General features: G+C 42.5%; 1 protein-coding gene and 1 long non-coding RNA gene across 2 annotated transcripts; one reads left to right on the top strand and one right to left on the bottom strand.

Annotated features, from left to right (window-relative positions):
• The first annotated feature begins 300 nt into the window (after positions 1–300).
• On the top strand, positions 301–24,283 carry colgalt2b (collagen beta(1-O)galactosyltransferase 2b). The gene is made up of 12 exons (XM_020081461.2): positions 301–682; positions 14,970–15,080; positions 15,183–15,300; positions 15,811–15,945; positions 16,040–16,244; positions 17,133–17,252; positions 17,697–17,770; positions 18,446–18,552; positions 19,023–19,155; positions 19,786–19,913; positions 20,407–20,613; positions 23,162–24,283. Exons 1-12 carry the CDS (start codon positions 447–449, stop codon positions 23,433–23,435), a joined length of 1,848 nt encoding a protein of 615 aa, XP_019937020.1. The 5' UTR covers positions 301–446; the 3' UTR covers positions 23,436–24,283.
• LOC138407213 (uncharacterized) lies at positions 5,654–14,912 on the bottom strand. The gene is made up of 2 exons (XR_011240629.1): positions 13,830–14,912; positions 5,654–7,868 (listed from the first exon to the last, which is right to left on the bottom strand). It is a non-coding gene; the product is annotated as an uncharacterized lncRNA (long non-coding RNA).
• Positions 24,284–24,499: the final 216 nt, after the last annotated feature.

Below are 24,499 nucleotides of genomic sequence, written 5' to 3'. Positions count from 1 at the left end.
GACTTCATGGTCTCCAGCCTCTTAGTGCAGCATCCAAGAGGCTGTCAATCCCAAGGACGTGGGGGGAAAAGGAACAAACTTTTTAAATACTTTCAGGAGGGAGGTAAGAAAGACAAGCAGAGATGGACCAGCTAACAGGCTGTAGAGGCACATATATGATTCACTTCACAATTCACTTATTATTATTATTATTATTATTATTATTATTATTATTATTATTATTAAAATTCAAGTAGTTTTTGCTCCACACCACCACCAGTAACCAGCAGGGGTGTAGAAGGGTTAGAGAGGTATAGGACGCCCTGCATCCAGCCTCCCCCCTCTATTACCTTGCTTCCTCTCTCCTCCTCCTCCCTCCCTCTCTCCCTCCCTCTCACCCGTGCGGTCTCACTCTGCGCTCCTCAACCGGGGTACGGGAGAAACGAGGCTGAATCGTGCAGACCAAGATGCGGGTGGTCGCGGCCGCGGGAGTCGGTGTGCTGTGGGCGCTGCTGGCCACTCTGGTGCCCGGCGGCGCGTCGGAGCTGGCGACGCTGGTGCAGGAGCAGGTCAAGGCCGAGTCCTCGCTGCTGAAGCCGAAGGTTATGATCGCCATCGTGGCTCGAAACGCGGCGCACAGCCTGCCGCACTACCTGGGCTGCATCGAGAGGCTGGAGTATCCGAAGGAGCGCATAGCGATCTGGTGAGAGTGCGCACGGACATGTGGGTTGCAGCAGTGGCAGAGTTCATTTCTTTTGGCTGACATGGTTCTTAGAATAAAGAAAACTTATAGATAATGTTGTGCAAATACGTCTGCAAGTAAAAGTACTTTTTCCATCCTAAACTGGCGCTTGTTTACCTGCCACTTTTTCTCATGGCAGATCTGTGTGCGCAGTTTCTATGGTGGGGTACATGTTGTGAACGGTGGTCTGCAGTGGAGCGTGTTCTAATGAAAAGCAGCGTGTGTCCGTGTTTAAATATAATGACAGCTCGTCCGTGTTGGAGACCTGTTGCTGCTCCTGTTTCGTTTTACGATGCACTAACCTCGCGTGTCTGTCGGCATCCAAATTGCACACCGTGCGTAAAGATGAAAGAGCTGTGCATGTTCGGGTTTTAGTCTGAACCCTTAATCACGGCTCCCTCCGCCTGATTCAGCACGAACCTGCGGAAATGGGTCTTTAAAACAGCAGGGCAGGCAGGTATATAGTACGGTGGGGGGTGCTCACACCAGGTATATAGGGTCCTGTAGGTGTGTTCGGTGCCACAGCAGCAAATTGGGCTAATGCAAAGTCAGGATATTCAAGAGGGAGCCCTCCAGGTAAAGGGAATGAAAAGAAACACTGAGTTGGTCTGACAGCAGGGGGTGGGGGTACATTCTTGAAAGTCATGTTTGTGCGTGTGCATGCTCGTTTTTGTTCGCGTTACAGGACATTTACAGTATAAACAATGACCTTGTCAGGACCAGATGTCTTCATGGGGCCAAAAGCATGGTCCTAATGAGTCAAAAGGTCAGGGCTAAGGTATGAATTTTGGTCAGGTTAAGGATCACCCACTTTGCTCTCCACAAGCCATAAGGCTGCATGTTTGATTGCATGCTGAAATTTCCTTTGGCAAAAATATTGAACCTCAATTTGCCCCAAATTGCTGTCCCAGCAGTGTATGACTTCATATATTTGCAATTGAGAAACTACTGCACATAGATGCACTGAATGAATGAGTGTGTGAATGGCAAAAGAAAAAGTGCTAAATACTTTCTATTTGCCAGGGATACAAGGATCAAGGATAGCTATGCATGTGCTGTGCAGGATGATCTGAGAGATTTCAGACTATTTAGACTATTGCAGTGCAGATCAGATATGAGAAGAATGCGATGGAGGACAGGACACACAGCCGCACACATCACATGGTGGTGGATGTATGTAAAGCTTTTCCTCGTCAGTGTCCAGCTCCCTGGCATCCGTTTGTTTTGATTCCCACCCTTCCCCTTGCAGAATGTCTTGATTCTGTTTGCAGAGTTATTGTCTGCTTCTAATCCAGAGACCCTCACCAAAACACACACACACTGTAGAAAATCAAGGTAGAGATGGGGCCCTTCCCTCTGGAGTGCAGTGCCAGTGTGGCTGAGTGGGTTTAACTAACAGAGGAAGGGCCCCATCAATCAGGAGTGGCGTCTCTCTCTCTCTCTCTCTCTCTGCCCTGCAGTCAGTGCAAGTGAATAGAAAAATCACAGTGTATATTTGAGGCAGGCCATGTTTATATGTTCCACATATATGTTTGTGGTCACAAGCATAGAAATGTATCTTTAGAGAACAAAGACACTCCTGCAACACAGCTTCTAACATAGCTTTTAGATGCAGTGTACTTTAGATAAAGTCTGTAGTATTTCTGCTTCTGTGGTCTTTTGTTTTAACCACACTCTCATCAACTATCATAAACCAAATGCTGATATTTATATCAGAGGCAACCCTGAGGATTCTTGGGCTATTTTAGCGTTTTTTTTCTTCAGAACAACATTCCCTATATGACCAGACAATCCATTTTTCACTTTGACACAGTCCATCAATATTAAACTCAAAATGCAGAGACCCATTACTTGATTTGATCCTTGACTCAAGATGTTTAATACACAGTTTATTTGAAATATTGTAAGATATTTAGTGAGCACACTTTGACATAAGCCCTGCACATAATGAGGCTCATCTGAGAGGACGCTGAATGAGCAAATGAAAATGAAAATTGGGTCTAATGAATAGTTGTGTTTTAGTATGTGGTGTTGCCTTGTTTCTGTGGTGATTATAAATATAAATTCAAGTTGCGAGATGGAAACAGGGGAAATATCTAAAACATTTTTAATGATGTTTTTATGTATTAAAAAACCCCTAATTGCCTTCTTGTGGTCGAACCGGTCAAGAAAATTATGTTTTTTTTAAACTCACCATAACTCAAGCAGCTCTGTGCCTCTTTGTTTCTCTTTGTCGTCATTACTGGTCAACAGGGAAGCCAACTGCTGCATTAATACCAAGTTAAGATTCAGCTCTCAGCAAAAGCATATATTCAAGTTAGAGTATTTTTACTTTGTGTTACATTTTGAAGATCCTCAGGTCATGAGATATCTAATGATAGTGGGAAGGAGGATGAGTAATGATGATTGAATAAATCCAGTGACCCCTGGCTTCCAAATTCATTTAACATTACTGCTACTGAAAGATTATTTTATGGTGTTTCTGGTTTTATTCCACGGTAGAAAGTGCTCATACGCTTGGAGAAAGAAATAGTGGAATGAGGTGAGGTGAGGGTCTCCAGCTGGACTCAAGCCAAAGACTTAGCGGTCTGGTGATACATTGCTTCACTGGTAAAGCAGCCACATTGCTCCATTTACTACCATCCATACCACGTCTGCATGGATCATGAACTGAATAATGTAAAGTATGCAGGGAACTATCCCGCTTATACAGATGATACCTGCAGTGTGTGGCTGTGAGGCTCCTCTGTGTAGGGACACAATGTTCCTGACATTATCTTCACTGGAGCTTCAGATTTGGATAGAAGATGTTTTTCATATCATCTCTCCCACTCATTTCAGTCATGCAGTCCAATGGAGAATGATGTCGGTGATCTTCCTTTTAATGTCCTTCCACAGAGGACAGGTATTTTTTTATTTTTAGCTGCTGAGACAGGAAGCTCAAGGCAACAAACAGCACTACATGTTTCGTTTGAAAAACACTTTTAATCCCTGTCTATACCAACACGCATGAAAATGCTGCACAACAAGGTGTTAGCAAAGACAACAGAGTTACATTGTAACAATTATTCATGTTCTGTTCTACACTAGTAGAAAGGGGGTCCGGCCGGGCATATCTGTTGCAGAGTTGGTAGTTTTCTTAAGAGAATAAGAGGTAATAGAGAATACATAAAGAAATAATAAGGAGACGGATGGCTGGAGGATGTGACAGTTAGCTGGTCTGAAACTGTGGCAAGGGCCAAAAGTTTCCAGTATGAGCCTGTTCACGGGATAATCTGCCCTGATCAGTCTCCTCCACCCTGTTTCTTGGGCGATGACTCACGCTGACAGTTGGGATGGGCCAATAAAAATCGGTCTTTAGAAGTTTTCCCTCTGCAAGCAGGCATTGGTCTGACAGAGAAGTGGCAAACCAGTGACAAAGAGTCTCACACTGCTGTTAAAAAATGAAAGAATGCAGGGAATTAGAGAAAGAGGGAGGGGGGGATGGTCGGGCAAACAGAAGGTGGTCAACAATGCTGAAAATTACCCACAGGCCATTTAGCACTTTGGTTAATCTGCATTCCCACAGTAGTTTGACCAGAGCTGTTTTCCCTATTTACTATAGACCTGTTGCTGTTTCTCCATCCTTCTCCATCTGTCCTAACAGGACAACCCTGGATTATACATGACACTTCATATTGTTGTGTGGAGAGCCTGATAAAACAGGTAGTGAAAGGAACCCTGGCTTTAAGACATAGTGTGACTGACATGTGCATTAGGTCCCAGTATTCATTAGTAAGGAAAATACAGCATGGTCATGCAGCAAGAGGAGTCTGGGTTGGAATCGAACTCAGTCAGCTGAGGTCTTTGTTTTTTGTTAATAAAGCTGTATATTGTTTTTATGAGTTTGAGCTTTGCAGGTGTTTTTCATAAGTGGAGTTCTCACGACTAAAAGGATAAGTGCAGAATTGAATAGCTTTTATTGTTTATCAATTGACAGTTGAGTTTTCCTCAGGAGTCCACTTACAAATGTTACTGCTAAGCTGCTTCAAATGAAATGAAGGCGCATTTCATAAGCAGAGAACTTTGTGTTTCTCTTGACATCTGTGGGACAATGCAGACAAGCCTCTCTAAAGTTTCATCCAGCCTGTCTTCATTTTGCTTATCATGCTGCTCACTGCCTGCTGCTTATTCACTGCCGCTTTCCCAGATGATTTGTTGACTTGTCAGAAACTGACTGCGCCCTGAAGAAGAGGACGTCTTCCCTTGAGAACTTGTTTCTCACTTTCATATATAATTTTTTCATATTTAGGACACCATTAAAGCCAGTTGTATCTAAGGCCTCAGTCATGATATGACCAGTGTATTCCATTACATATCTAGACTGTGGCAGCCCACCTCATCTCATTTGTCACGCCTCAGTTTCATAATAAGTTAAAACACAATAAACGTCTAGCTTGGTGTGTGCAGTGCTGTTTGCAATGCTGACTTGCTCTGTCGTGCCACCACATGGTTACAGTTTATGGCCCATAACGTTTTTACCATCCACGCAGACAGGCAGACCTCACACTTTTAGCTGCAGTTGTGGTATGCAACAAAGTTCTAATCTAACACAAGACCAACGTTCTTTAGTCTGTGTACCTACCACTTGGAATCTGTTGCCCATGAGTGTGACCTTCATGCACGTGCACCCCAGTTTCCACCATAGATTGAATTAATTCTATGATAAATGGCGTAAGACTTCGCCCTAATCTCACACGAGAGAGCTGATATTTGAACTCAGTGAACAAAAATAAACACACCTCTCTTCAGCGCTCCTTAAATCTCCGCCCCCAAATTCATGGGAGCACATCGCCAACTCTAGAGATTCTTATAGGGTGAGGAAGTGGAAAGCACACACACACACACACACACACACACACACACACACACACACACACACACACACACACACACACACACACACACACACACACACACACACACACACACACACACACACACACACACACACACACACACACACACACACACTAACCACTTTGATTGTTTCACCACTTCATATCTGGATGCAACTGCCTCTGTCATGGTCTGTTGTGTCTCAGCCATTCTGCAGTTGTGTTATACATATATAGGGGAAGTCATTCTCAGTTTATGACTTTACTTTATGACAACGTTGCATGTGGCACAAAACAATTTACACCCTGGTGTTCTGCCCTAGAGCACCAGGGAATTTCCTTGCAGAGCATGTAGCTGTAATTTTCGTTGATAAATATGAGACGTCTGTGTGTCACATGTCTGAATCTTCAATCAGAAACCAGGAAGGAAGTGAGTTCGGTAACGTACAGTACACATCTATGGCTCTGCGTTAACGAAGGACTGTTATGTTTGGTGAAACTTGCAGTAACCTACAATAATTGGCCACATTTTCAGAAAAGTTTGGGTTACTGGACAAAATTGCAATGTCGTTAGAATACATAGGGATTAGTTGAATTTGTGTTCAGGCAGATTTGAAAATAGAACAAAATGGCGAGAATCAAACATGAACTCATTGTTAGTTTTACAGCACTGGGTAGTTACCCTTGGAGCCCATTCCACTATAGGAGCCCACCAGGGAGGCATAAGTTGTTCCTGGCTTTGTCACACAGACAATTTTGAACTGCATCCAAACGCATTGAATCAATTATGAGGATGGGGTTCGCTTTGTATATTATCTGGTACAGACAACATTTGCATTTGTGAATGATTAGTAGCACATGCTTTCAGTGTGTGTCAATATGTATTAGCTCAAACTATTGGCACTGTGTACTAAAATGTGTGGGTTTGATTAAGAATGTTCTTAGTATGAGAATTAAGGCACAAGCATGTGTGTCTCCTCTCACACAAGCTTGTGTGTGTGTTAGATTGTTGTGTGTGTGTCTTTGAATGCTATAACATGGATAATGGGTGTTTGTTTCTGCTCTGCTCCTCTGACTCAGGCCCGGTTTTCCATTCACTTTCCCAATGATCCAATAAGACCCACAGCGAGTCAGAACCTCCATGTATTGAGTAACAGGCCACAATCATGTGTCCCCAGTCAGTTTCACCTGAGATGATCTGCACTCACATCCACTACATGGGAAACTGTAAAATCTTTGAAAATCCATTAAGGTTAATTTACACTCTCTGACACGACTAGTCTGAGTTAAGTATCACATGGCTTCAAATCAAGCAGACAGAGCACATCTGGCAGTGTCCTATCCCCGCTCTGCTGCAAGAAGATGCAGAAACATCTGCAGTGAGTAAAACCTTTATCAGATGGTCTAAATATTTAAGAGACCTTGCTTGTGTTGCTTACTAAATAAACACAGGTAAATGTTATATAAGGTGCCATTATTCCACATTATTCTTCATTCACCACCCTCTGTCGCACGCTCTACTAAACCCATTTGTTTTTCCTGAAGACACGAGTTAAGAATTTAATAACCAGCTCAGAGTGGGATCACTGAAGAGCTGGGCCCTTTAGGTTTTGAGAAAATATTTCTCAGGCAGGATTAAAAAATGGATTTGTTGGACTGTTTTCACACATCTGGTGGTATGGGGAGCATTTACGGTAACAATGAAAGAAACAAAGCTGTTTTCAGAGGTAAAAGTCATGAGAAAGATAAACTTCTGAGGAACTGACTGATGAAGGAAATGTGTGTTTCTGGCCTGGTTGTGTTTGCTCACAGCTGGTGTGCAGTTGAATTCTGCATTTTACAATGCTACAAATACATGTAGGAGACAAGCTACTTTTCGAGTTACAATGGCAATAGCACACATAATCCCAGTGTATGTGAGCGGTCACGTGATATGCTGTACATTTTCAGGTGTGGTAATATGAACAGGGATTAAAACGGATAAGGAGCCAAAATGCCTGTGTGGACAGAGATTAATTGAATTTGAAAACGCCATAGTATGTAGTTGTATTTGTACGGATGTACCCATGAGCCTTTTCCAATCTCTCTCTCTCTCCCTCTCTCCCTCTCCCTCTGGTTGTTCCCAGACTTGGCCTGGAATGTGAATTCTTGCTTAGATGCCCCATGTGTTCCTGCACACTTCCAGCAGTATTGTTGGAGCTTGGCAGCACAGCTCTGACAGAGTTGGCAAAAACGGACACATGATGCCATCTTGGTACAATCACTTTCATCTGTAAAGAGACAGACAGAGAGGAAGGGAGAGAGGAGTTGAGGTCTGGATGTGGATTTGTTGAAGAACAACAAACAGGTCCACTGTTCATCTGTCAGGTGATGTGTTGAGAGCCATGTTCTCAGCAACAGTGGAGTATTCATTAAAAAAAACTGGTGCTCATGTTCTCATGTGGAAATATAACTTTAGCAACATCCATCTGTGTGAGTGTTTGTGTCATCAGTTTCCCGGCCTGACTACTCTGCTCCCTCTCCCTCAATTCCTTCCTGTTTCTCATTTCCTATGTCTTTTCCGACATCTTTCTGTTTCTCCATCACTTCTTCCATCTGTTTCTCAAGGTTTTTGCTTGATTCCTCTCTCTGTTACATTTACTATAATCTTGTCTACAATCGTTTATTCTACAAACTACTCTGAGATACTTTTTGGTACATAAAGACACAAATATACTGTACCCTTTTCATATAGAGTGACTGTGTCATGGATCTCCACTCGTAACATTTTAGTTAGAGATTTTCCAACATCAGCATCGGAGTAGCTGTCAATGCTGCAGAAAATGTTGAGTTTGGCATCCTGAAGTAGGCAAATCTATGTACCAATCCAGTGACCTCATTAAGCATTTGTAAAGGGTTTAATTTGAGTCAGGATCACACAACAACTAGGCGTAGTAGCACTATGCTGTTAAAATACGAAAGGAAAGTTATTTTTTTAAATGAACTGCTATCGAATCAGTACTCTGTATCGGCCGATATGCAAAGTCCAGGTCTCAGAATCGGTATCGTGAAGGAAAAAAATGGTATCAGAACACTTAATTATAATGTCTCTTGTTTGCAGGATCCCAATGATTAACCGCATATTCACACTGGACAATTCTGAAGTACAAAATGACACACCTCCGACGCAAATGTTCTGATGTAGATGTGGGGGAGGTGAATACTGCACAAGGTGACAGGTTTCTCACCCTGTCTCCTACTGACAGTCAACACTGGCTTTCTCTAATATTTAACCAAGATGAATATCTTTGCCTGTTACACTTCAGTGCCAGCCCGCCAGCCTTGGCCACTTGTGTTGACCCTGAGAGTCATGAGGAATTTCAGTCAGGAGTCTCACCCGCCTCCTCCTCCCTTCCACCCTCCCTCCTACTCCTCTTGTTCCCTTTCCCCCTCCATCCCTCTGCCCATCTACCCCCTCCTCTTTCTCCTTTGCCCCTCTTGGCCAACCAGATGCCTGTAGCCACGTCAGCCTGCAGACGGTACCACCAAGTCAACACTCTAGCGTAGTTATTATGTTTTAAAGGCATCTCTGCTCGGGTCTGAAAGAGACATTCTTCGTTCTTAATTATATGCGGCACCCAGTCATTATTGGTAGTGATATGAGATAGTTTATTGAATCAACAGTCAGCTGACACTGGCCTGCTGAGACCTTTCAGGCCTGTGTTTACCTTAAGGGCCAGTCTAAGAGACATGCCTGTGTGTTTAAGGCCAGATGTCAGCCTCCAGTTAATCGCCCTCTCGACACACTCACTGTCATCTGAGACACTTTCTGTCTGTCGAGGATAAGTCGGCCAGGTTGGAGGGAGGCAGGCAGAGAGAGTGGGGAAATGGGTTTATGATCATGTTAGCTGATGGAGAATGGAGACGGATGTGTTATACCGCTCGATATCTGGAGACCAAACCAACGAAGTTTCACAGCAAATTTGAAACTTTTATCAAATATACAAGCTCATAATAGTATTAATAATAATGTGACTTTTACTTTCAATAAAACTAGTGCAATGCCTGTTGTAAACCTGCCGTGTCTGAACATACTGTAGGCTGAGCTGCTGTTATATTCTCATAAAGGTCTGTCAATCACCTGACACAATCGTCAGACCCAAGTTCATAACTTTAAAAAAAAAAAAGCTTGATATAAAGCATTGCAGCAACAGAACAGAGATTTTGCTATTAATTTGAAGACCACTTGCCAAAAGGAAGTGATTCTATGAATGTTGCTGTCAGAGATCAGCACATGTGTCTCAGTCTGATATGGTGCCATAAAAATAATCAAATTATCAAAATGATCCAAACAGTTACAGAGCCCCCGGTCGCTTGTTTATTCAATTTTCAGTAATATTGAATGCATCACACGTCCAAACTTGGCACTACACTTTCCTGGACATTTGAGAATACACAGGCCAAACAGTTTGAGAGATATGTGTTCCACATACAGACAGATGTTTGCTGAATTGGTTGGTATTTGTTGGGTAGATGCGATGCTAAAACTAGAGCGTTTCTTAGATTGAAGAAAGGATTCTCTGTCAATTTATCCTAAGATACACGTCATCCAAGCGTATTTTGGATTTCTTTTCTTGTTTATCTGAACTGTAATGTCACTGGTAATATTCTACACCAGCTGCTACAGCACAGGATAAGGACTAGTGTTAGGTTGAGCAATGATCAACTACAGGTGACAAGAGGGACTCACACATGTCTATAAGGGCAGATGTTTCATGCACTGAGATTAGAGACACAGGAAGAATTAATAAACATCTATTGAGCGATAGGGCGGGGGAATGCTGGGGTGTGAAGTTGAGGCCTGAGCAAGCATGTGCTATCCAGATGCTCATCATAAAGACAGAAAGGGGGAGGCCTAACCCTAGAGCTGCAGGCAGCAGAATAATGAGGCTGCAGCTTACTGTAAACTTCAACATGGGGATGAGGAGACACAGCATGAGGCAAGATAGGAAGCGATGTAGAGGTCAGAATGGACGAGGAGGGGGATATAAACCTGAGAGCTCAGATTACTGATCAGTGTGTTTGTGCATCCTCTTTTTGGATTTTAGCTTATCACCAATAGGTAAAATCTTAACATTCCTGTAACTTTGGAGACATGATTTTATCGCAGCTAAGCTATTTGACTGGATCTGAGAATGCTCTTCAACTGAGCATTGGGGGTCGTCGGACAGTGTGTTTCAGCTGCAGGCTGAAGGCAGAGGAAATTGAGGAGCATATGTGGCTTCCCAGAGGACAGATGTGACCAAAAATAAAGAGAAATGGAAGAGAGGATGTCCCACATGCACTCTTCTCTGTGCTTTGCAAGCATGGAGGAGACACATAAGCAGAAACCCTCCCTCTGTTTCACTCTATTTGTTTCACATATGCATGTACGATGGCTTCCCTGTGGTATACACCATAAAGTTTCACATTTCCAGAAATCATAAGGTATGTAATGCTGGTAATGGAAAATCACACAGTGTGCTCAGAGTCCTGAGTGCTTGGGGAGGCTGGGCAGTGGGAGGGGTGGAGTTGAAAGATGTGCTTGTGGAAAAACAAGAGCCAGTGAGCAACAGCGATACTAAAGAAGGTGTATCATCCTATAGCGCTGCAGAGGTTGAGATATGCTGTATGTGCACAGTTGTGTTTTATCCACAACAGCTACAAAACACAAATAGAACGACAAAGCCAACGCTTCCCGTTATTCTTTTCGAATTTTGCTTTTTTTGGTGTAATTGTTCCCACGTTTTGTTTCTCTAAGACATACACACAAGTTTTCTTCTCTTTGGTGGACAACCTTCAACCTTAACTGACCGATTACGTCTGCCAAGAAGAGCTCATAACAATACACAAATATTTCTTCTGATTTTGTGAGCTGGACAAAAGGAGTCATTATCATTTTATTGCCTTGTGTGTAAAATGGAATCAGCCCCATTCTTTATATGTTGGTAGGTTTTTAATGAGCCATGTGAGGATTTCAGTTATTCATTTTGGAACAATTTCACACATTTTCAATTTATGTTTAGTAGTAAAATAAAGTAAGGTCCACTGGAATTTTACCCTCTGTTTCATCATACTCGCTCTTGCTGTCTCTTACATACACACAGGTGTGTGATTTAGTTAACCTAAATCCATGGTACAGTTCCCACATGCTGTCCCATGCATTGTTCTTCATTCCCCTCATTTTAAATCCCCGTCTGGAGCTGAGTCTGTGATTTGGAGATGACATGCAGGAACACATTTATATCCCCCCCGGCGATGTGCAGTTTAGTGGTTGAAGAAGGATGTAAATGTGTGTGCAGATGTGCTCATTACCAGAGAGTCAGGTGTTGCTGTGTGTTTCCAGCCTACGATAAAAATGCCATTTATGTACCAATAAGTTCACAGATGTTGACGCACACTCAAGAAGAAACATGTTCATTTTTAAAAGCACCACTTGTGTTAGACGTAAATCACAATCAACTGCTGTGAAACAAAAATGTACGTCTATATGTTTTGTCACACACCTGCAAGTGTAGGCATGCACACACACAAAAACACGGGTTTGCACTTCCATTTATTATGAACAGCCTATCCAAAACCATATCTTTAACTTTGGTCCCCACAAGGCCCACTGGTCCTGGCAAGGTCAGTGTTTATACTGCAACAAAGAGTAGGTAACAGAAAGGAAGACACACACACACACACACACACACACACACACACACACACACACACACACACACACACACACACACACACACACACACACACACACACACACACACAATTAATACCCAAACCCTAACACTAACGCTTAAACAGCCCTTTAAAGAGGATCGGTCAAAATGTCCTCACGTCTAAATCTTCAAAATCCTGCTGTTGTTTTATAGATCACTGAAGGACCAAATATATTTCTGATCTACTGCTATGTTATGAACCATCCAGACCCCTCAGATCAACTTGAACAGGTCTGCTTTCTGTCCCTAGAGTCAAAACTAAACATGGAGAAGCAGCATTCAGTTTCTACACTCCACATTTGTGGAACAAGCTCCCAGAGACCTGCAGGTCTGCTGCAAATCCTAGTTCTTTTAAATCCATTCTGAATACATTCCGGTTTGCCACAGCAAATTTTATTAAAATAAATAATTACTTACTCTGCACTGTTATTTTGTCTCTTTTAATTTCTTTTTAAATGCTTTTTTGGTATTGTCTTATGTTGCTTTTACAATTTGTCATGATACTTTTTGTATTTAAGGTAAAGCACTCTGAATTGCCTTGTTGTTGAAATGTGCGATACAAATAATCTAGCCTTGCCTTGCATCACTCTGTAAGGTCTAGGCTCAAAATGTGTTCACAAAGATATCATTACAATAACACTCACACTCATGCTTTTGAAGGTATTGACCACTCTATCTCCTCCAGCTGCTGATTATGTCAGATGCAGAATTTTTATGTCAGACTGAAGATGATTGGAATTCCACACATGAGCGCGCTCTGCCTCTTTCTGACTAATCAAGACTGTGCATGCCTGTGTGTTTGCATGATCTCATGAGCATCTGTATGTGTGTGTCTTTAAAAGAGAACAGGTGTTCCTGTATTGCTAAATGTGGATAAATGAAGAGCAACAACACTGTCATCTTCTGCTGAACGTGTACTTACTGGAAGTATCAGGACATTACACAAGTGTGTGTGTTTGTTTATGAGTGTGTGTTTCTATCTCTCCCTTTTGCTAAAATTGGGTGTGATTTTGGAGAGTGCACAGCAAGGAATATTACAGCAAGCAGTGGAAAACTCCATCTTGCCAAGTGTGTGTCTGTGTGTACGTGTGTGTGTTGTATGCACACATTCAAGTATAGGGTTCTGCCGCACATTCTGTTGACCTTTCCTCCCTAAATGTTGATTTGAATGCAGAGAGAGGGAGAAACAGGTGATGTTCAGTTTTCTGATGCTCAAATGTACAGAAGTGAAGGCAAACAGTGATATGCAGGGCTTGCTCACTGTTTTCATTTCTGTTGCACAATTTTATATATATGTGTACACACACACAAACACACACATACAAACAGTAGGCACAGTGTCTTCTCTGAGGAAACTCCGGGAGCTGAAGTGCAAATCTCTGAAAAAACAGCGAAGCCGAGTGCAAACCACAGGAGTGACTTAAGTGTGCTAAATTTTACACTGACATCATTTGCTTACAGTAATGAGTGTTTGTGTGTGTGTTGTGAGTTTACCTTTGTCAAATTGTTTGCTTTCTGAGCTTCCATATTCAACTGCAGCCTGAGTTAGTTGGATTGTTGAGGGCGAGCGCCTGATGCATAGAAAGACGTACTTGTCCCACACCCACGAGTGACAGCATGTCTCTAAAGCAGGATTACTGTGAGCTCGGTGTTCCTTGTTGTGCCTCAGAGTAATGTCTGTCAGCGCTCAGTCTTTTCAGACTGGCAGGGAAGCAGTGCTGTTACTCAGTGAGGAAGCTTTGCAGCAATGAGGCTGCCTGTTCTAACATGAGAGCGTAATTAGACAAATCAGGAAGAAGCCTGTGCATCTTCCTCCATTACTCGCTGTCTGAGAGTCGTGACTCAGTGTCGCAGCGTCTTTCACACAACTTTCTACTTTATGTTTCACTCTACTTCACATCCCATCATTTTACCCAGAGGTTCCTTTTTTTGTCATTTAAAATTTTCTCTGCCACTTTTTTTCCTCCATTCTTTGACAGTGAGCCAGAGAGGAGATAACAGTGGCCAAGACGTCACACACAACCACATTAACAGAAAACATGAATGCAAAAGCCAAACAATCCCGGAAACAGGATCACAATGATAGTGGGCGACAACAGATGTTGACAATGAAATGAGCAGTCCCTTTTTTTCTTGCTGCGATCAAGTGAGCCGTCAGTTTTGAAAACCTGGTCAACCTGTCGCCCCTTAGAATGTGATGCATGTTTACTTTAGGCATTCAGTACAGGTGCACCCAAAATCACCTGTTGTGTAACATCGCTAAACGACAAGCATCACATTTAAAGCAAGACTGGCTCCTCCAGGTTTTTTACAAATGACAGTTACTTGACCCATACATCATACACCAAGTAACTTGTTTGACTGTCAACAAATGTTCACTTCTGTTGTGGTTGTGTGGCTTTTTACATTAATGTTTTCATTTGATGTGCTTGTGTTGTGTCTCGGCCACCATAGGAGGTATAGACAGGAAATGCAGGGCCAGATTTGAACCTGAGCTGCTGCAGTACGGCCTGTAGACCTTGTCTGTGTGGTAGTTTTAAGGATACTAAGTGTGGCTGTATGGTTACAGGATGCATGGTCAGTGGTCTGCTTCATTTCAGTGACATCCTCTGTTGTCTGTGTTGGTTGTTCCAGGGCGGCATCAGACCATAATATGGACAACACCACTGCCATGCTGAGAGAGTGGCTGAAAGGAGCCCAGCGTGTCTACCACTACGTGGAGTGGAGACCCATGGAGGAGCCGAGGTGGGTCCGATTTGGGTTTTCTTCTGGATTTGTTCTGATAATCAGTGTTTCCATGAAAACATGGTGATGATTATTTGAGTGACTTTTTTTTTTCTTCATCAGGTCCTACACAGATGAGTGGGGTCCGAAGCACTGGCCTCCCTCGAGGTTCAACCATGTGATGAAGCTGAGACAGGCGGCACTGAAGGCTGCCCGGGAGCGATGGGCCGACTATATACTGGTAAGAAAATGACTCTGCAGTAGAAATAGGTTTTAATTGGCTCCAATTGGCAGTAATGGAAACATGACACGCCTGTGAACACACTAAGTTCTTCTTAATTTTGGCAGTGTAGACACTGATGCTGCACCTTTTCCAGTGTCCAGTGGTGTTTGCCTCAGTTGTTTGTTGTTTTCCCCATTTCCTGGTGTCTGATGAGTTATTTTGTGCTGTCGAACATGAGTCATAAAAATAAGAACAGAAAGGTAAACCCCTCTACTGGTAATAAGAAATGAGTCAATTGCCTTTAGTGGGTTTACCCACTAAGTGAGGTATAAACAAGGAGTAAGATATTTTTTTAACAGAATTTTTTCATATTTAAGAAAAAGTCACTTCTATTGATATGTTTTTAATCTATGTTCTTTTTACTAGATAAAATTGACTTAATTGTCAAAGATAAACCACAAAGCTCTCCTCTGTGGATTTACATTACGACATTCCATGATGTACACTCAGACCCTCTCTCCTCCGCAGTTCGTTGACAGTGACAACCTGCTGACGAACCCTCGTGTGCTGAACCTGATGATGGCCGAGAACCTGACCTTGGTTGCCCCCATGTTAGAGTCTCGCTCTCTCTACTCCAACTTCTGGTGCGGCATCACTCCACAGGTACAGTTTAGCCTTTAACTCACGTATCTTACGTATCCGTAACGTGGAGTTATCACCTCAGCATTGCGCTCTTCTTCTCCCTCTTCTCTGTCAGGGTTATTACAAACGAACACAAGACTACCAGCCCATCAGGGAGTGGAAGCGACTCGGTTGCTTCGCCGTTCCCATGGTGCACAGCACCTTCCTTGTAGACCTGCGTCGTGAGTCCAGCCGGGACCTGACCTTCTACCCCCCTCACCCAGATTACAGCTGGGCATTCGATGATATCATGGTGTTTGCTTTCTCGGCACGTCAAACGGGTCAGTTTGAAACCTCGCAACAAACTGCCAGATTTATAGCAGGGATGTGAATATCTCACGCCTGCTTCAATTTAACAAAGTCAATGACTCCATCAAGTCATTAGTAGACTGATCTGGTTTTAATGGTGTGTGTGCTGCAGAATAAAACTGAAGGTTTTTTATTTGTTTCATGCACATGTCAGATTTAGGATGATCCATGTGTGTGATTGACTGTGCATGTGGCTGTTTATTAGTGTGTCTGATGTGAGTCATCATCCACTGGGAATAAACAGCATAATTAAACCTTCAACCTTTTAAAGACCGCAGGTGTTGGCAGTAGTAAAGTCTCAGTAAACAGTAAACAGTAAACTCTACACAGAGACGAACAGATATGCAAACACTCACAAACACAGAGGCAGAGTTTCTTCCATCTCACAATTGTGCTTTACATTTACTTTAATTATACAATGTTTATGTGGAAACATCTGACTTCTGACAGAGTTTTAGTTGAATGCATGAAAAATAAAGTCAGTCACGGCACTTTCTTATGGTGGCTAATGTTTTTCCATCATTGTACAATGTTGTTGTATTGATTTTCCCTACGTCTGCTACCGTTAGCATTCACTGTTATTCTTTAAATGATACAATAAGACGTCTTATGTTGAAGTAAAGAAATAAACCTGACAAATATAAAGTACAAATATTTGATTAGAAAAGAAAATGTCATAAGTTGAAGCACAAATCTAATAATTAACAACTTGTTGGTTAATGGTTAATTTACACATATATATTTATTTACAAATGTACTTACTTATTTAGTATATTATTATTAATACTGCATCACCCATTTTGTATCCATAGTTTTAAGACTTGTTGAATGTATAACAACAATCTTTTGTGTATTACCAGGTGTGCAGATGTATGTGTGTAACAAAGAACACTACGGCTTTCTGCCTGTCCCGCTCAAGGCACAGCAGAGTGTGGAGGAGGAAAGGGAGAGTTTCACACACACAATGACGGAAGCGTTGAGTGAGTACACACACGCCACACACAAACACACACAAACACAAACACACACACACACACACACACACACACACACACACACACACACAGACACTTCCCAGATGTCCAGACTTTACTATCAGTCACTCCTTGATGACTTTACCTCTCAGATTTGTTTCTATGTCTTTTTGACCTCCTCGACCCTCCGTGATTGCATCCTGTCTGCTCTCTGCTTAAACCTCCCCCTCCTCCGTACTGTCTCTCCAACACCCCCAATACCTCCTCTTTCTGTTTATCCAACCCCCCCCCTCCCTCTCTCATTTTCTCTCCGCTTTTGGCCTCTGTCACTGCTTGTCTCTCTGATTTTAAATATATATAGTATATAAAATAAACCAATGTCACGAGAAACTCAGTCATTTTCAGATCCTGTTTTAACCTCTCGCCTCCTTCCTCCCTCTCTGTCGACAGTTGAACACGACATTGAGCCCTCAGAGCACCTGTACGCTTCGCCATCGCCGCAGGACACGATGGGCTTTGATAACGTGAGTTGTCTGGAGGAAAAGAAGCTCAGCAACGTCTGTCTCTGTGTGTTTACTGTTTATTAACATCTCACTGGTCATGTTTTCTGTCCCAGTTTGCTTCATTTTATTATTGAACACTGAGAGAGACAATCCCAACTCTGTGCAATATGACTCAGTTTTTTCATGTGCAATATTGATATTAATGTACAATATTACTATTAATTTGTAATATTACTGTTCAATATCATTTGCAGTATACCACATTTCTTACTCCTCTTAATCACCATTACTACCTACTGCCACTTTAGTCTAGTATCTGTTTACGGTCTCACGTAGCTTACTTGTTTTATTTTACTTATCTTATTTTCATTTCTGTTGTAATTTCTGAGGCAATAGTTCTGCATTTACTCTGTATACACTTAATATTTTTTACTTATAATACACCTTATACATTTTAATTTTCACTTCAATATTTTTAGACTTATACTCTATAATACTCTGTTTTGTTCTCTTTACTTTATTATATTTTGCATTACTGTAATGTGGTCTGGCACAAGAATTTCCTTCAGGATTATTTGAGTCGTATCTTATCTCATCTCACTCTATCAGCTCTATTTTTCTATCATGTGTTCTCTACATTTTGGAAAGTGAAAGGAAATGATTATGGCTCCATTTTCCTATGCACGAAATGTTTAGATTTTGCTGATCAACCTGAAGCGCCGGCTGGACAGAAGAACCAGGATGTTGAAAACAATGGCCTCGCTGGGTCTACAGGCGACGCTGACAGATGCAGTGGATGGCAAGTAGGTCACAGGCACAGTGAGCTGATTTAATCCTGAGAAAAAATCTCACGCTCTCTGTGGTAAAGTCTTTTGAAGTTGAGTATATTCTGCACAACGACAGTGGCATTTTTCTACTCTTTCCTCCCGAAACACGGCTGAGATAATCTCCTCTGTATTCTGAAATCTATACATCATGAATCCAAACATCCTGTCTAAATAGAGATTTGCTGTTTGTAGTAATAATCTTGACTTACTTTCCCTTCTCAGATCTTACTTAAATCCACTGTTGAGAATGTCATAATCCTTCTTCTGGCCTTGTTTTGTCTGGCAGAATGCATTACTTGTTGCAGCTTGTCGAGCTTTGACTTTCCTGTGATTTGCTGTGAGGCTTTTTTTTTACACTGATGATACAACTCTAGCTGCATGACTAGTGGGGAGATAAATCAAATCGTCCCTTCCTCTCATTACCACCTCTTCTCTGTCTCTCTAAGGGCTCTGAATACATCCCAGCTGCAGGCCCTGGGGATAGAGATGATGCCAGGCTACAAGGATCCTTACTCCGGTCGAGTCCTGACCAGAGGCGAGATCGGTTGCTTCCTCAGCCATCACTCTATATGGAAGCAGGTGATGCGAAGTGACATCTAATGCAGTGTACAACATGGGGAAGAAGGATTTTGCACTGAACAAGTTTGAACATTGAGGATCCTGTGACAGCAAAGATCCAACCTGCTGATCCAAATGGATTTTGCCAGCTCTGTGCATACTGCTCTGGAGTTAACTCAGAAAAGAAAAAAATAACTGAAACTGTCCTGTCACAGACACATTTAACCAGTTTTAACCAACCAAAGTACATATATAGTAGTGTATATTGTGCTGAATATCATATAATATCCTAATATGATGTACAAGGCAGATAAATATAAGTATTCCCCTATGGCAGGAAATTAAGACAGCTATAAAAAAGCATTGAAGGGCCAAAGTAATTTATTCTGTATCCAAACAGCAAACATTTTGAGAAAAACGCAACGTTTAAAGAAAGTTTCAGAAAAGGAAAATGTGATGGGTTCTTCCCCCTAATCCTTCTACTATATTTTGTGGAAATCAATTCTTTAGTATTTACATAATCTTGGTTACAGGAATGAAAACATAACCTCCTGTGCTGGATTAGCCAGGAAACTGGCAAACTGAAGGAATGAAAAGCCAAAGGTGTTCAACTTTAATATTAAAGGGAATGTTTGTGTTTGTGACCATCAGGTGGTAGAGCGTGGCCTCGAAAAGGTTCTTGTTTTAGAGGACGACGTGCGGTTCGAGCCCTGGTTTAAACGACGGATACAGGCCTTAATGGACAACATCCAAAAAGCCCAGCTGGACTGGGACCTCATGTAATAGCACTCACCTACACACACTCACACTCAGGCCACACTATTTTCAGTGAATGCTGCAGGCAGTTCACAGCCCAACAGACTGTTTCAATGTCTATCTATCGAATATGTCACAAACATACATTTACAACACTTCCTGCATCTTTTTTCAAAATAAAAGCGCTCTATTATTTCTTCTGACTTAATCCATTTATTTGTATCAACAAGGTTTTTATTCTAAATGCAAAACCAGAAGATTCACAGCTTAATATTGTACAGTCCTGCCAGTTAGTTGAGTATGTAGACTACAAGGAAATCCAGTAGTCAACCAGAAATGCATGTAGCAGACACACTGCCTCTGTGAGATGCAACAGATGAGCGGCGCAGCCATCACGCTCTGCACAAGCTCCCCGTGTGGCCCGGGCATCACACACACCCCAGTGCACCACAAGTTAGCACAAACCCCAAACCTGTGTGAAGGCTCATCCACGCACCCTTTCTGTCTCTCCTCCAGCTATGTGGGACGTAAGCGTATGCAGGTGCAGCAGCCGGAGCAGTCGGTGGACGGCATAAACAACCTGGTCAAGGCTGACTACTCCTACTGGACGCTCGGCTACGCGCTGTCGCAGCAAGGGGCCCAAAAGTTATTGGCTGCACAACCATTAACCAGAATGCTGCCTGTGGACGAGTTCCTGCCAGTCATGTTCAACAAACACCCCAAGTCAGTGCTCTTTTATTTTAAATTACAGCGTTGCTTACAAGTGAAGCACATGTGTTGTACTGAAGTTATGTAATGCATAAAACCACAAAGCTGCAGAAATAAGTCTCACTGCATTATGCACATTCTCTAGTTTGGACCCAAAGACACTTTTAGACGATCAGGTTCATGAACAAACGGGCAAACATTTACAGAGTACCGCAAATAGATGATCGCAGGTGCACGGCCCTGCATGAAAACATATATCAGGTAATCCACAATTAGAATAAACATGAAAATGCAAAAAGAGAAAAGCCAAATTTAAAGTGCACGGTCGGAGAAATGTGTGTATGCATGGAACCTGTGTACATGTGTACAAAAACAGACGCAGGCAATAAACCAGTGCAGAAATGTGATATAACGTTTCTACTTTACAGTCATTATCTATACATAGACACAAACTCACATTTTGTGTACCCTTTGACTTTTTGGACTCTGGGACACTGTGTAGTTTCCTAGTTTGTGCTCTGGTGGTAGACCACAACCTCCATCCCATTCAAATCCGAGTTATGCTCCTTATTGGCCTCTTATCCTCAACCCCTTCTCCTCCCTAAATTATGCCCCTTTTTCTTTAGTTTTTTTCTTACTCAGCACCATCCCCCTCTTCTCCGCCGTCTTCTGAGCTCCTTCAGACACAGGGCATGGATTGTTCTCGGGGTTCAGTGGGTACAGAGCTTTGCACAGGACACACAATGGCTGCTTTTCTGTTTCTCTTTTACTCAGGGGTTCCTGCAGTGCCCTGCTATCCTCCACCTCCTCTCTCCGTCCCATTTTTATCCTTCAAGTCAGCCCCCACCTTGTCCTCACTCTTATCTCATACTTCATCTCTTTCTTTTTTTACTCCTTTTGAGGTCCCTCTATCTTTCTTCACAGACCTCCATTTTTATTTTTTGCACACCTACTCCCTCTGTCACCCACCTCTCCTCCCCCTTCCGTCTCTCTCTCTCTCTTTGAGGAATTTGGGCCAGCGCAGCTCTTCCTGCTGGTTGGAGAACGGGGACAGGATTCCCATTGATAGAGGTCGGAGAGTGGGGGTGGGGTGGAGATGGACACTGTGCAAGTGTGTGTGTTACTATATAAATACATGGATATGTGTGTCCAGTGTGCATTGTATGGATTACTAGGTAAATAGTAAGTAGTAAATAGAAGGTGAGTTTGTTCAAAAATGAGAGAAAGTGGAAATGTAGACACAAATGTGGAAAAGTGGCAGGAAATATATTTTAATTTCTGGATATTATGTCAGTTATATTTGCTTTTTGGCAGGAGGATACTTAGCCATGTTCCTTAACTCAGTACTCAGATGCTCCTTTCCTTCTCTCCTTTCTTTATATTTGAGTTTCTCTGCTCTAAAGCAGACAAAAGAAACTCATCAAAGTAAACTCAGTAGGATGCGTCATTGTGTGGAAGCTGTTTGTGTGTGGGTTTGTGAGTTGGGGGAGGTCAGCGACTGGGAGCACCAATAAAAGGGAAAGTTTTCACCATCCCCATGGAGCGCTAACAGACTTCAAACAGGTATTAGGAGGGCGGGGAGTTGGCCTCTTTCTGCAGAGTGTGACTCCGCCGGGCTGACGTGTCCGAGCCAAACAGCCGTCATTCCTCCCAGTGGCTCTGCTGCAGGCTGACGATGACATGCTGGAGTTCACTGCTCTTCACAGTGTCTGACAAAATGATGGTAGTTTACATAATGAAGGTGTGAGTTTGATCTGATGGTATGAGTGGAACAGAAAAATAATGGGTGAGAACTGGTACTTTCATACTGACTTCAATTTTAATAAGATATGCAACTGACTATTTTTATCATAATCACTTGATCTGCCATCTTGATTAACTGAGGGATGCAAAATTGCAAAATAATTCTCGACCTCAAGTTGATATATTTGTATTGCTTGTTTTGTCAGGTGAATATTTGTCAGTTTACTATCATGTATGAAGAAGAAAACCAACAGATGCACACATTGTAGACAATGATATCAGAGCTCAAGGTCATAGTGACCTTATGTGAATCTGGGAAAGAAATTATATAGAAGTATATTTTTACGACAAATGTGGCTCCAGTAGAAGAGTTTTTCCTCTATTTGACATCCTGTAAGTTCGCTGTCTGTTGATATTAAATGAACACCAAAGTTTCCAGTTAAGTGAATATGATGAGTCAGAAGTTATGGCATCATGTAAAGTCGTGATGTAAACCACTGACAGACAGGGTGGGCTGGTAACTGTGTTGGTGACATCATATCTCTATTTAAATATTTATAAATAATAAGTGAGATCTTGTCGACCTCTTTCCAGTGAGTGAAGCTGCCTGTTACAAGGATTTCACATCCATCCATCCATCCCTTCTATTTTAATTTAACAAGGAAAGATTTCTACCATCGTGCACTAAATATCTTTGCCAGATTTGAACCACAAAAGTCCCCTCATGTACTGAAAATGTAATGGAAAATGACAATTATCCTAATTTTCTGTTTCAACACTTCTTTGTTTTACTTTCCCTCTCCCCCATAATCCTCTGCAGCACTGAGTACATGTTGCAGTTTGAGACACGGAACCTGAAGGCCTTCTCCGTGGAGCCGCTGCTCATCTACCCCACCCACTACACCGGAGAGCCAGGCTACATCAGCGACACAGAGACCTCCACCATCTGGGACGACGAAGCCGTGGCCACGGACTGGGACCGGCAGCACGACCGCAAGACGGCGCAGCAGGGCCGCATCCATTCAGTTGCACAGAACAGCGTCACCGGAGACTCGCCGCCTCCTGCCGCTCGGGCGTCACGTGACGAACTCTGATAGACACTCGCAGAGAAAGACTTGTGTTTGTGAATACGCCGTGTACACTGTGAACCTCATGTGTACACACACTTGAAAATACACTTGAACTACAAGCCGAGATTCTGAACATGCATTTACACACACACACACACACACACACACACACACACACACACACACACACACACACACACACACACACACACACACACACACACACACACAGGTATCCAAATGGATGACAGAGAAATGAGATGTCAGTCTAATCTGCTGCCTGATGGGAGGACACTGCGGAGTGGAGGAAGAGGACGAAGAGCAGCAGCTTTATTTATTCCCCATGTGCCTCCTCTAAGCATGTGGAGTGTGGAGCTGCAGCCTGAGAAAACTTAAGCAACACAATTTGCTGGACATGAAATATTCTCACAAATCAGTTTTACTATTGTTAGAAAAAAGAACAGATGTGTTTATTAATGGATAGCTGAGGAATAAAGGAATCTAAACGCCGTGTGAAAACAGCTGTGGGTGTGAAGCTGTGTGTATCGGACACAAATATATGCATATATCTGAACAACTGGAGATGTTCAGCACAGCCTTTTCTTTCCAAGCAGCAGGGCAGTAATGGATGTTATCAGGGTCCAGTGTTACTGTTATTGCAGATTTCTCACTTGCACAGCAGGCTGGTCCTGCTGGTAGTTGTTTCAGAGCAGCCGTCATACATTACACTTAGCCTGTGGGGTGGGTGTGTGCGATGTGCAGTTTCATCTACTTTGAATATTTCCTCAAAACTTGATTATTGAATTTTCATGTCCTCCACACAAGCTGTTTATTTTCCCTTCAGTTGTGGTGCTAATAAAACAGATTCTTTATTTCTGTGTTTTAACTCACTCTGCAGCATGAACGGATACAGATGTCGGCCATCTTCTGACAGTAATTTGGATTATTACTGGATTATTGGTGTTGCAGAGAGTCTGGAGACAGATGATGATGAAAAGATCCCATGACATAACAGCAAAGCAACAAGAAGAATTGCACTGCGCCCTCTGTGGGACTAGAATAGAGGCTTCATTAAGTTGTGTATATTA

Source organism: Paralichthys olivaceus, chromosome 3 (assembly GCF_024713975.1).
Source record: "Paralichthys olivaceus isolate ysfri-2021 chromosome 3, ASM2471397v2, whole genome shotgun sequence".
NCBI lineage: Eukaryota > Metazoa > Chordata > Actinopteri > Pleuronectiformes > Paralichthyidae > Paralichthys > Paralichthys olivaceus.
This window is presented reverse-complemented; position numbering and strand designations above follow the sequence as displayed.

Excerpts from the sequence above, each read along its gene's own strand:
- colgalt2b (XM_020081461.2), top strand. The coding sequence starts at position 447 with ATGCGGGTGGTCGCGGCCGCGGGAGTCGGTGTGCTGTGGGCGCTGCTG. Across the intron at positions 19,156-19,785 it reads ATCACTCTATATGGAAGCAG|GTGGTAGAGCGTGGCCTCGA; the intron begins GTGATGCGAAGT and ends TGTGACCATCAG. Across the intron at positions 19,914-20,406 it reads CAGCTGGACTGGGACCTCAT|CTATGTGGGACGTAAGCGTA; the intron begins GTAATAGCACTC and ends TCTCTCCTCCAG.